The sequence below is a fragment of the Galleria mellonella genome, unplaced genomic scaffold, assembly GCF_026898425.1.
Source record: "Galleria mellonella isolate WM207_F2 unplaced genomic scaffold, CSIRO_AGI_GalMel_v1 utg117, whole genome shotgun sequence".
Taxonomy (NCBI): Eukaryota; Metazoa; Arthropoda; class Insecta; order Lepidoptera; family Pyralidae; genus Galleria; species Galleria mellonella.
Genome location: NW_026441980.1, coordinates 6,445,730 through 6,458,553, shown reverse-complemented (window position 1 = coordinate 6,458,553; position 12,824 = coordinate 6,445,730). Strand labels below are relative to the sequence as shown.

Here is a 12,824-nt window from a genome sequence, read left to right as displayed (position 1 = left end):
ACATGATAAATTTACGTGAGAACATGATAAATTCACCATGAAGTCTTCAAATGAGAGAACCAAAATAGAAATTATTAAAAGAAATATAGGTTTAATTTAACATCTATTATGAAATTATTTTATGAAATAAAAAGAATAAGAATTAAAATTTAAAAAATGGAACACAAATACAAATCTAATAAATACTCGTATTACAATAAAATATAATTTTAAATACATAATTACAGTTGTTTACCTTACTTTAACAATTTAAATGATTAGGCTTTCATGAATAATTATCTCAGAATTCGACACATTTAATAATTCAATTGCCACAGAAATTGTTAGTCAATCGACTTCAGAGAGTCTAAACTTCAGTTATGTTTATTTATTTGACAAGTTTGAATTAATACTTATATTTATTAAAAGAAAAGTTTTATTATCTTTGTATTGCGACTGAAATCGTTAACTTAAATATATAATCAAATATAAATGATTATAGTATATATGACATATCTCTAATCATGAAAATACGAAATTAAGTACTCAAAATGTAACTTCACGATACAATTCATTTCTTACAGGTGCTTTGTACATGAATTATTTTATAAGCTTCGTAATATTTCTATAATATACTGTCTAATATCTTCCACTATTCCTAAAAATGTAATGTTACCCGTGAGGATAGAGAGTACTAATATATTGAATACAAGCGATTACTTCTTAACCTTTATAACCTCTGTATACAGTACTTCATTACTTTTTACTGCGTTTCTTGTCTTATTAGAAACAACTTTCCAAACAGAGCAGTATATTCAAGTAATTGACATCTGCAATATGTTGCATGCGTGAATATGTAGAGAAAATGTTCATAATAAATTAGACCGGAAAATATCTAATTTTATTCCTAGTACTTTTTATAAGTACCCAGTTGGCAATATTTAATAAAAAATAATCTATAAATTAAATTTTAATAAAAGTATGATTATGTTTTACAAAAACAAAACCGACTACAGTACTAACAAAATCAGTTATTTTGATTTAAAAACAAATGTACAAAAATGATTTTGATAAAATGTTTATGTGACCAATTATTAAGTATATCCTTTCAGATAAAAACAGGATTTTCCAAATTGGTATATATTGGAGGATTACAGCAACATAAATAAAAAATCACTATCAGTACTTAACAAGACGAAAAATGCAGATAAATAGTACCTACAGATTTGTTTTTTTATTGCCTAATTAACTATAAAAAAGGAATACAACCAAACTGACACCCACTACTTCTTTTTGAAGTCGATTCAAAATAAAAATCGCTGTCTCCTTTTACAAAGTCTCGTGGTTAAACAAATTTTCTCAGCACTTACGGTGACGCACCGGGGCCCCTCGACTCTACTAGGTACGTTTTTTATAAGCCCATAAAAATGACCAGTGGTAATTTGAAAAGAACTTTTATAATATTAATATTTACTGTTAGGGCACAGTACGCTGAACACCTGCTGAATGCATGGCGGTTTAGAATGGACATTATAACAGTAAAAATCGGCCCTATAACACGCTCGTGAGAAGATGTATCCAGAAATCTTAAAACACTCAAAAACTTTTTTTTTAATATGATTTTACAAAGAGCACTTTTTTATTCACCTTATATTAAAACCTAAAATTAAAAACACTAACTATGATGTCAGATAACACAAAACTACGTTTAAAAATAGAACATAAAAAATTGAAGGGATTCTTTACTGAAATTACTAGAATAAACAAATGTACTTTACTTTGTTGTAATCTAAATTAATAAATGTGTAGGATGAAAAGAAAAAGTTACAACTTATGTTAATATGTTAATATTTTTTAATAAATGGTAACTTCATTCTGTAATTAACAAAAATAACTAGTTTTTTTACTCTTATAGATATACTGAAATAGCATTATACTAGATATTCTGAAATATCAGTTCATGAAACATACAAATAGCTTAAATAAATAATATATATTGAATTAATATAAGTGTTATTATGTATATAAAGTAATATAAAGTGTATTGTGTATGAAAATGATTCATTATTTTTTTTTGTTTTTGATTCTTACTTTTAAATCTAAGTTTAAAAATATTAATGCTCGGTTTTAAAGATAACGTTTACTTCTAACTTTAAAAAATACTACAAATTTAGTATTTGCAACATCCTTACAGAGTTTTTGTAGAAAATTTGACATTAATTGTAACATCTTTTGCAATTACTACACACTGGACTTTGTTGTCTGATGCCAACGCGGCTACGTTCGCGATTGCGATAATAGAGCAAAGTTTACGGCTCGTTACAATATTTGTGTGGCACTAGCAAAGTCACAAAGGTAAAATACGGCAATGTAAAACAAATTAGTAGAAGTTACTTACTGTAAGCTACGCAAGCGCCACAATATAAAAACAAATCCGCCCACCGTCGCCCGCCCTTAACGATGTTTGTGGAAATACCTATTTATTTTCTATTACTATATAAATATGAAATATATTATTTTTTCGTTACAGAATGAACAAGTACTTATTTAATATATATACACAACCACAGATAAAAAATACTATGATAACTTTTTTTATAGGTTAATTAGCCTGATTTATGAAATTTGCTAGTGTTAGAAGATATTTTCATATTATATATTATAATACGTAATTAAACTATATTTTCCACACTAATTGTTGCTGCAATATAGTACTCTAATTTACAAATATAGTTTTGATATTAAACACTTATTGAATGAAAGAGCATAGTATAAGTCTTTACCATAAAAAAGGATCTCTATTATAACAACTTTTATTAAAACAAATCTTTATTATATAAACAAACAAACAGATATATATAATTTTTACTTACAAATTATACTGAAATAGGTTTATTTTGAATTTGTGATAGGAATTAATACAAGGATAATTATAATCAACCATGCTTTAGTGATTTAGTCGAGTTAAATAATTTAGTAGCTAAACGTACCGGAACCATAAGATTTGAGACGATTTTAGCAGATTCAAGTATTTTTTACTAAGTACTTATTTGCAATTCGACTAAATTAGTAAAGCAGCATGGAATAGGCTTGTGAAATGAAGTACTTGTATAATTTGAAAAGTAGGGAAGTTGGGATTTATAGTTTTTAATGAAGATGATATCCCAAATCCTGAAAAACAGTTTCATGGACTACATAATCTACACACTATGATATTATGGATTTGGAGGGGTTCGAACCTGCATTTATTTATTTAAACTTTATTAACCAATAAAATGTGGTACAAAAAGCGGACTTACTGCTATAGGCATTCTCTACCAGTCAACCTTTAGGGTCACCTATGCGCCTTTAATGCCAATATACGGTTATTTTGTATAGCAATAATTCAATGCTAATACCGTTTAAATTATCGCTGCATAAAATAACCGCCTCGAAACTAGCAACCACTACACTTGGTTCATTTGCTGAGTATTAATTTTAAGTTAAACACGTACCTATTGAAAATAATTACTGAACTGTCTAAATGATACATTTAAATACAGAATAATTAATTCGTACATAATATTCACATTTTAAAATCGTTAATTAATTTCACATCAAATAATGCGGTCGCATCATTACGTGTTACATGCGAAACGACGATTCATTATGAAATACAAGAGAAAATCCTATGTCGATACCGAATCGTTACGAGTGAAACTCGAATAAGAATCACGTGACAAAATATGTTTATTTATCATCGAACGGGAACGGACTCTCATTAGATGATCGGTTAGGTTGCAATTAAATGCATACTTGTAGTGAATATCGTTTCGCGCGGTTGCTCCTGTTTAAAGTGACTTTCGAGAGAAATTAAGTGGAAAATTGACGTTACATGAGAGCACAATCATAATTTAATAACATTACTATAGACATTGAAAATCAACTCATGCATAGCCCCTTTTTTTAGGAAAATAATTTATGTCTCTTTCTCAAATTGTTTTTCTTTTAGAACGTATTACTGACTTCCCTATACGAAAAGACACCAAAATTGTCTTTTATTTAATTTTAGATAATTATTTATTCTTTTTATTTTACCTTTCCTTCCAAAACATTCTTAAAGAAATTCATCATAGTACATAAGACATAATATTGCCCAATATTCTAGCTTCTCCGATTCTTAATTATTTTCACCAGTATTATTTTCTCAATTATTTTGAACAGTGGTATTCTTGCCACGACTATTTAAAAAAATTCTGATTTTAGTTTTATCATATGCGTTTTATAAATCTACCGCCCGCAATGATATGATTAGGGTGCTATCATGTTCTATCTTGTGCCTTCGGCTACGGCTCGCTTAAATATGCTATTTACTATGCCCATCAAAATAAAGGATATTTTACGTTTGTTAAAGCTAAATAAACTATTGCGTAATTAAAACTTCGTAATTGTTTATAGACATTGTGCTCTCTCTACCATCTTATATTCTTTTGTCCATATCCATTTTTGATTGGATTCATTCTATTTATCTCAATTTGCATGCATCTCATATCCATTTCAGTTTTGATCACATTGTCTTCTATTTAGTCTACTAATCTCTTATTAGAATTATATCATATTATTTCCATCAATTCTGCATTTAACAGTTATTTATCAACTTCTCTATCACAGGTGCTCTTCCTTTCTAATTTGTTCTAATATACTCATTCATCATTATTAATCCTGACCATTTTTGTTACGCCACACATCCATCTTAATATTCGCATTTCATCTGTATTTTGCTGCGTTTTCCTTAGCCCGTAAAAGTAACGCATTCCACTTCAAGTAGGCCATCTAGTTAAATAATGTAATCGGCTCTTACAAATTTTCTCTTTAAGTTTATAGGGAATGCGCCAGTTACACGTGGTTACCGTAATCTACCACCGCAACGTCTGTGGGAGCTTTTATAATTTACCGTAACACAGCACCTTTTAACTTTTAAAATATATACTACAACTGTACATGGAGACACATTTAATTTGATATGATAATGCTTATAAATATCCAAAATTTCTTTTAAAGAAATTAAATAACGTTTCCATAGAGTTACGAGAGCAGATATGAAGGATAATTATAAGTGGATAAACCGTGGAAATGATGTTGATTGTATATACTCGGACACAAATTACATTGCTTCCAATGTCCACAGTAAATCGAATATATCACTCATATTACCTTTGTTAACATGATAACTATAATCGAGTTCAAACTACTTCAAATACTCGAACAATCGACATTGTTCGCTAATAATTATGTCAATCAATTAAGGCAATTCTGTTTAAATGTGAAAATCCCTTTAAAATGATAAATATGTAGTTTCGATAAACGTAGGACATTAGGTTATATGTAAATAAATAATTCTTTTTTCTCGTGTTCGATTCTCAATTGAGTTAAATGAGAATCGAACTTTTTTGAGTCCGGTTACGAAAAAAGTTTGTGTGTTTTGATTTAGCGCCTACGAGTTTGTTACACAGATTGTATAATGTAACAATACCGATGCATGGTCTTTAAGGATTTAAAGACTTGTCATTCGGTGTCACTGTGTTTAAAAAAATAATAAACAAAAATTTAAATATACATGAAGTCAATAATGTATCTACTACTATTTGTATCTCAATAAACGTACGCTCATACAAAATATAATTAAATAGAATAATAGCGTGCGTAATAAAAATTTTACTACATGCAAACAGATAGCCTGTTTCATTGCACGTAAATCGTATCTATATTAATGGAACGAAATAATGGAAGTTTTATACCGTTGCTTTCTTCCGTAATAATAATATCTATAAACGTTTAGATAACTATATACATTAAAAGAAAATAAATGTTCTATAAAGAAAGCTTTTATCCGGACAAACGTGAGAAATCAGCACAGGAATAAACTTGGTGGATTTCAAATTCATCAATATCAATTTATAATTAGCGAAGATGATATGTAACATAAAAAAAAAAAATTAGTCGAACTGAGATCCTCTTCCTTTTTTAAATTGGTTGAAAAAATATTCAAGTACTGATTACGACGCTAATGCCTTCTAGAACCTATTATTGTTCTACTGGAATATTTGAATTAAGAACACGAAATCGTGTATCTACACAGATTTTACTCAGTAAACAAAAACGGCGTTTTCGATTGGGAACTACACGGGAGTAAAATATTACAAAAATAATTATCATGTAAACCCATACATGGAACGCGAAACTCCTTTCGAATGTCACTTAAAAATGAGAGTACATTAATAAAGAAACCTGAATCGTCACTAGTATGGTGTACGCCGTTACCCAGACAGAGTTCCATGAAAATATTTAAACAGCGATGGCGGTTCTTCGGAAACATTCGCGTTCCGTTATTTAGTCGCGACTATGAATATTTTGCGCGTGATGTAAATTTAAATGTTTGTATTTAACTAGTGGCTAGTGCTTGACGTTTCCTAACGTTATAGTATATTTAATTTGTACAATTGGCGGCCATTATCGGCTGATTATATTTAAATTTACCTAATTTCCGTGGTTACCTTTCATACCTCAATTTCGCGCCTTAAAACGCCTTAAATTTACAAAATTTTCACTTCAGTTTAATTTTTTATATAATATTGAAATTAAATTCTTGAAATATTTTTTTTTACGTGTACCTATTGTAATCATAAGCGTTAAAAGAATGATCGAACACAAAAGTTTGAATCTCCCATGCTAACTGAACAGCTGGATGCACCATGTTAGTATGGCGGACTCAAAATTTTACCTTTTTTGTTTCTTTGGGAAAAATATTTTCATCGGTAGAACCTTAAAAGGATGCTAATGATTCCGATTTCACTATGTATGTATGTATATTTATTTATCAGGTAGGAGATTACCAATTATTTACATCATGAGAATTTGCTCACTTTTAACAGTTATTAACATTTTGATATGTACTTACTTAATTTAATTTCAACACATAAAATAAACCTTTTCTTAAAATTTTCTATATTTTCTATATAAGAGAATTGTAATTTGGAATTAATCATGTTTTGGTTTCTATACATTCAATTTTCATTTAGATTATATATTACTAATATAACACAGTCAAAAATCCCTCTACGAGAATTCAGAGATTAAAAACCAATTAATTACAGATTTTATACAAAATTATCTTCCATTTTTTTAATCTAAGATGTACTTTATCCCTTGTTTTAGGAGAATAAACCTCCAATTTTCCTAATACTCGCTGGTAGCCATCGACTATTAAATAATTCAAGTTAAAAAATTCCAAACCCGAACTTTACTGATAGTACATCATTAGCTGTGAAAATTTCTGGGATTATCTGGATTTGATATTATATATTTAACAGTGTAATGAGCGATAAGCGTGATGAGTGTGAAATTAATTACTCCAATAAGGCTCTTAAAAATATACATGTTAATAGAGACAAACGAGTTGTTTAATTGTGATACTTTCAACAAATCCTCTCCTGTACTGAATCTGTATAAAACAATATTAATATTATAAATGCGAAAGGTTGTAAAGATGCAAAAAATGGATGGATGTTTGTTACTCTTTCACGCGCAAACTACTGAATAGATTTGAATGAAACTTGGTATACGTAGAGGTTATATCCTTACTTAGCACATAGTATATGTACTAATTTGCGCGGGTAAAGCCACAGAATACAACTAGTAACATAAATCATGTTGTCTACATAAACTAAGTTTTGTTCTTTTTAAGTTTTACGTAGAATATCGATATTAGAATGTAGCTGAAATCAATTAAATTCTATTTACACCTAATAAAAAATTTACTACAAATTTTGTTGCTTATCTGTGCACTATAACGAGAGATATCGAGTTCCGGTTTTCCGCGCGAGCGATGCCAAGGAATTTTCTCTAGTAGCTAATACAACGCATATAAATTTATGGCAGTGCATAATCCTAATTTATGCGATAAGACTGTAACATTATTTAAAACATAAAATTTATAGGAAAAGCATTACAAGGCGTTTAGTTATGTGTTTTTAATAGCAAGGCGCCAGGTGTAGATATGTAGCTACGTGTGTTATTTTATTATAAGACTAATAATTATTTTGTTTCAGAATAAGCAATTATTCATAAATTCCAATATCATGATTAAATTGGTCATTGAATTATATAATCATTTATTTAATATAATCATTTATCTTTGAGGGTTCGATTAATTAAAACAACACATAATTAAATTATAACATCATTTAATGATGGAAAGCAGCACGAAATGTTTTGTTTCAACATAACCCTTTATAATATTTTCATCTGTGCGAAAGCACGTACTTTTATGTCATCATATTAATATATATAAGTAACTTATTCTATTTTATTAATTTATATTAATAAAGAAGTATATAAAATTTACAATTGTATAATAACATTTACAGGTAGCAAAATTCTCTGGTTCGTTTCAATTTCAGTCAGTTAATCATGTAAGTACTGTGAACGTATTTTATATGTAATAATTATTTGTTTTAACTCACATGTTTCTCTCATAAATAAGGGTTCCTAGCGATTTCGAAGCGAGAAGAAATCCAGTATATAATAATGCAGTATGACTCTCGAGTAATTCAAATGATGTTTCAAGTGTTTTTTTTTACATTATAAACATAACTTATGAACTGCTAAACGTGATGTATATAAGGATTATATCATCATCATCATCAATTATTACCTTACCTGATTATGTATCTCACACTAAGTATTTAGAATTTGTAAATAAAATTTGGTGTATTATTGTATTCCATAGAAAAGTATACGATATATCCAGCATTACGAATATCAATAAAACCTTAACAAAACTCTTGCGATTCCTTATTATTAAGATTGACATTGATTAATCGCTGACAAAATTTATCTTTAAAGGCATTTATCATAAGCATTTGTGTCGATGAAAACAGCCGACTATTAAGATGCAAAATTAAGGGATTCAGTGGACGATTAATATTGAGGAGTGAGGAGGGCAGAGCCCCGCGAGAACGAATCAGATTTGTGACTAGATATTAAAATAACATAAACACACCTTTGACGGGTGGTCTTAATGAGAAAACTTTGATGCGACTTCCATTTAAGTCAAACTTCTGTCATCAGCGTTTACTTTCTTGCAGGGGAACGGCCACCGTCTGTATAGGTACCTCGAAAACAAGATAAGAATCTCGGTCGAAATATAAACAAAACTTGATTTAGTTATCGAGTGTCGACTGCTGTTCTGTTCGATTTCCGCCTTCCCCAAACTTCTATTGGGATTGCATTTGAAATTGTATTAAAAGTTTACATTGACGAAGTTCGACGGCGCGAGTTAAACATTGTTTCGGGTTTAGAACAACAAAATCTGATCAGCTGGGAACCGAAGAATCGGTTTAAATAATTCCACCTGTGCTTGTAAACCTTGTTGGTTTATGTGATTTCTAAACTACTTTTATGTGACTCAACACAAAACACGACACTAGTATCCCGTGTACGCCAACGCTATAAATTATCAAACTACTGCAACTATTCGGTAGTTAGTTCGTGTATTGCTTATAAACAGGGATGATTTAGATCATATAGCGGTTGAATTAAGTTTATGTAAACAATCAAAAATTATATATTTATATTCATAAAGCTATAAAATATGCAAAATTTTGATTTAATTAACACTATATCAATTAATTTGCGTATTCTCATGAGATCAATATAGTCAAAGTTAAATTCACGGCAGAGACGTTAATATGCTTAAGTTATGCGTACGAACATCGCCTAACTTCTGTATAGCTACGATCAAAGTTATTCAACTGACTTTAGTCCGCTTATCTGCAGACAGCTCTTTATTGGACAATGTTACATAACAATAATAATATGTGTTTATTTATTCAACTTGCATAAAGTTGTGATTTGTAATAGTAAGTAGTCTGTGCTTCGCGGTGTGGAGAGAGAGATAGTATCGCTATACATTAGTCTGAGGCCCGAGAGAGTTATTATCAGATTGCTTGTTCGCAACTTTATCAGCGTCGGGTTTTTACGTGGAGACTATTTGTAACCAGACGGCGAAAGTGGGAAAAAGTGCAAGTATGAACTTACCATGTTAGAGAGCAGCAGCCGTTGGTGTTTAGCGACTTGTGGGTCTAGGGTTTGGAGCGGGAGGGCAAGGGGCAACGGAAGAGGCAACGGCAACGGGAGCGGGTGAGGGTGCGGTGCTGGCTGCAGGATCAGCGGCGGGCAGCAGGCGCACGGCGTCACGTAGGACACGCACCCAAGCTGCGGCGGGAACAGCGTGCCGGCGGCCTCCTCGAGGCCTCGAACACGTCTCTCACGACCGCATCCGCGGCCGACCTCCGAGCGTTCGACGGCCACACGCGCCGCCGACTTCCCGATACAGTCTCGACCGTCGCTGTCGAGCTTCCGGCCTGTGCACGGTACCCTGGACTTGACCGATGCGGTCGCTCCGAGAGATTGGAACACGGGAACTGCACAAGTTCTCGTGTACTCGAAGTGCGATGGAAAGTTGTAAAACTCGAGTATCAGGTACGGGGAAGGGCAGGGTCGCCGCGAGGGAGCGGGAAACTGAGCGATCGGGAGAAGCGAGAAACGACGCGCAGGGCTCGCGAGAGTGTGGAGAAAGTGGCGGCGTGCACGGAGCACAAGTCGCCAGGCCGGCGTGTGGCGGTGGACTGAGCGGCGAGGCAGGTGCGCGAGACGCGCGGAGGGCGCTGGGGGCGGGCCCACCTGACTCACCTGGGCGCCTGCGTCGCGCTCGCTCAGCCTCCGACGACTCCAACCGCGCTCCGCTCCGCCACCTTGTATGCTCTACGTCTACGTTACTCTTCCAAACAGAAAAGCTGCACGACCATCGGTCATTGATGCAAATTTTTCATAATACAATATTGCATTAGCGTTAGTTAGGTTTTGTTTACTACGACTTACATTTGCACATAGGATATTATAGTTCATTTTTATTAATTGATAGATTACATGTATTAACTATGCTGTTACTATAATTAATTTATAATAACTGAAATAAATGTAAATAATAAATATTTATTTCACCTAACAAAGTAGCATCACTGTGTTACGAGGAATATTAATACTGTAGTAATGTCGAGTGTCATCATCTTATCATGCAACATATTTTTTATTTCTCAAATTTTAGAAAATCCATTAAATTATTTACGTTTCGTGCTAAATATTAAATAGATTTTAATAAAACTAAGCACATAAGTGATTTATCAAAAGGTTTATTTATATAGAAATAGATTATTGAGTCTGCAAGAGAAATGATACAACATTAAAAGTGTGAAAATTACAAGAACAAATGTATTAGCGTCTAATTTTGTATCGAAAAGCATATAAGGTCCAATAAACATTGACAAAAGGATGACATAAAAAAAATAACGAGGCATTATCTTAGGGGGATTTCGACAAATACCGAAATCACATTGATCTGGTCGTTAGACATCTGAAGCAGTCGGCGTAAGCTCATTGTACACGCTTAAAAGGGATTAAGCACCTTTTAACGTCGTTCACTATTTACTTTTAGAAGGATCCTTCTAACTCAAGAGACACAGATTACTCCCGACTCGTTAGTGGCCAAAGAGTAAACAGGATCTACGTATTATGAATTAAAGTAAACCTAGCAGGGTAAAAGCTTCTATCCTGGGGGAAAGCTCCATTTTAGTAATCCTCAAATTGGCAGGTAACAAACAAACATGAACTAAAATAAATGAGGTGGGTAGGTTTAATAGAATATTTTCTGTAAGTATTTTGTAACAGTATCGATATTCCTTTGTAAATATTTATAACAAGTTTTATCAAATAGGATTCTTCGCAATGTAGGATTTTGTTCTGCAAAAACAGCGTTTTTATTCACATCGAAAATAATACGGACCCAAAAGTAAAAGTAAATTAATTTTAAAAATAATTATCAAGTCAATTATCGATGTAGAATAGGCGAAGACATCGCGTAACATATATAATATATAAACTACAGGTTAATTGAGAGCATTGAGAGAATCTAAACACACTATGCTGAACCTGCAAAGAGTCTCTTTTTGTTACAGAACGAAACAAAACTATGTACTCAAACTTTTAAGAAACATCTTTTATTTACATTTCACCACACGCGCCTTGAGTAATTTGTGCTATTGTAAATAAAAAATAATAATAAAGAAATCTCAAGTTAAATATAAATATATAGAAGAGTTTCCAACTCTCTCTGACCTAGTTCGGTAGAGCTTAGGCAAGTTCCATTGCCTGTTACGTTTACGAAAAAAACATGGATGAATTGTTGCGACATGATTTGTGTGAAACAGGAATGAACACAAAAGAAAGCTGAAAAAAAAGGAACAGGAAAATGTACCGCGTAGATTTCAAATGATGGGATAATTGCAAGGGGATAATGATAACTTCAAATAAAATAAAAAAATCTTGTTCAAATGAAAAAAAATCTTGCTTAGAGATTTTTCAAATTATTGTACTCATATAATAAAAATGACTATAGATATTTATAAATTAAGTAATGATAAATATTGTTGCATTATTTTTAAAGACAATAATCAGAGATTTGCTCATTGTTTGCGCTTAATCTTTATATTATTTTGATCTTCTTTGTACGTGCAATAAAGTATCAAGATCAAGATTTGCAATGAATGAATTTATTTAACAATTAGCTCTTAAACGGCAAAATATTACAAATGATTCTCTAAAATATATTTTGTGGAATAATGAAATATCCATCAAGAGTATTAGTTAAAAACGTGAAAAGATTATATGCGAACCGTTTTGACGTTTGTTTAACATTTTAAGATAACCATATATTACGATGGTGATCATAAAACACGTTTGAAGTAAAA

At 31.5% G+C, this 12,824-nt stretch overlaps 1 protein-coding gene across 13 annotated transcripts in view; it reads right to left on the bottom strand.

Moving 5' to 3' along the window:
* Nucleotides 1-12,824, bottom strand: part of LOC113511928 (polypyrimidine tract-binding protein 2) — a 530,476-nt gene that overhangs the window by 223,948 nt on the left and 293,704 nt on the right. For 5 of the 13 annotated variants that reach the window (XM_031913417.2, XM_031913418.2, XM_031913419.2 and 2 more), the window contains exon 1: nucleotides 10,057-10,666. The exons of 6 other annotated variants lie outside the window; for them this stretch is intronic. In XM_031913417.2, coding sequence (XP_031769277.1) covers nucleotides 10,057-10,059 — 3 coding nt within the window. In that variant the 5' untranslated portion in view covers nucleotides 10,060-10,666. Of the gene's footprint in view, nucleotides 1-10,056; nucleotides 10,667-12,824 lie in introns of those variants that run through there. 2 more of the 13 variants (XM_052896553.1, XM_052896561.1) reach the window with 1 other exon arrangement.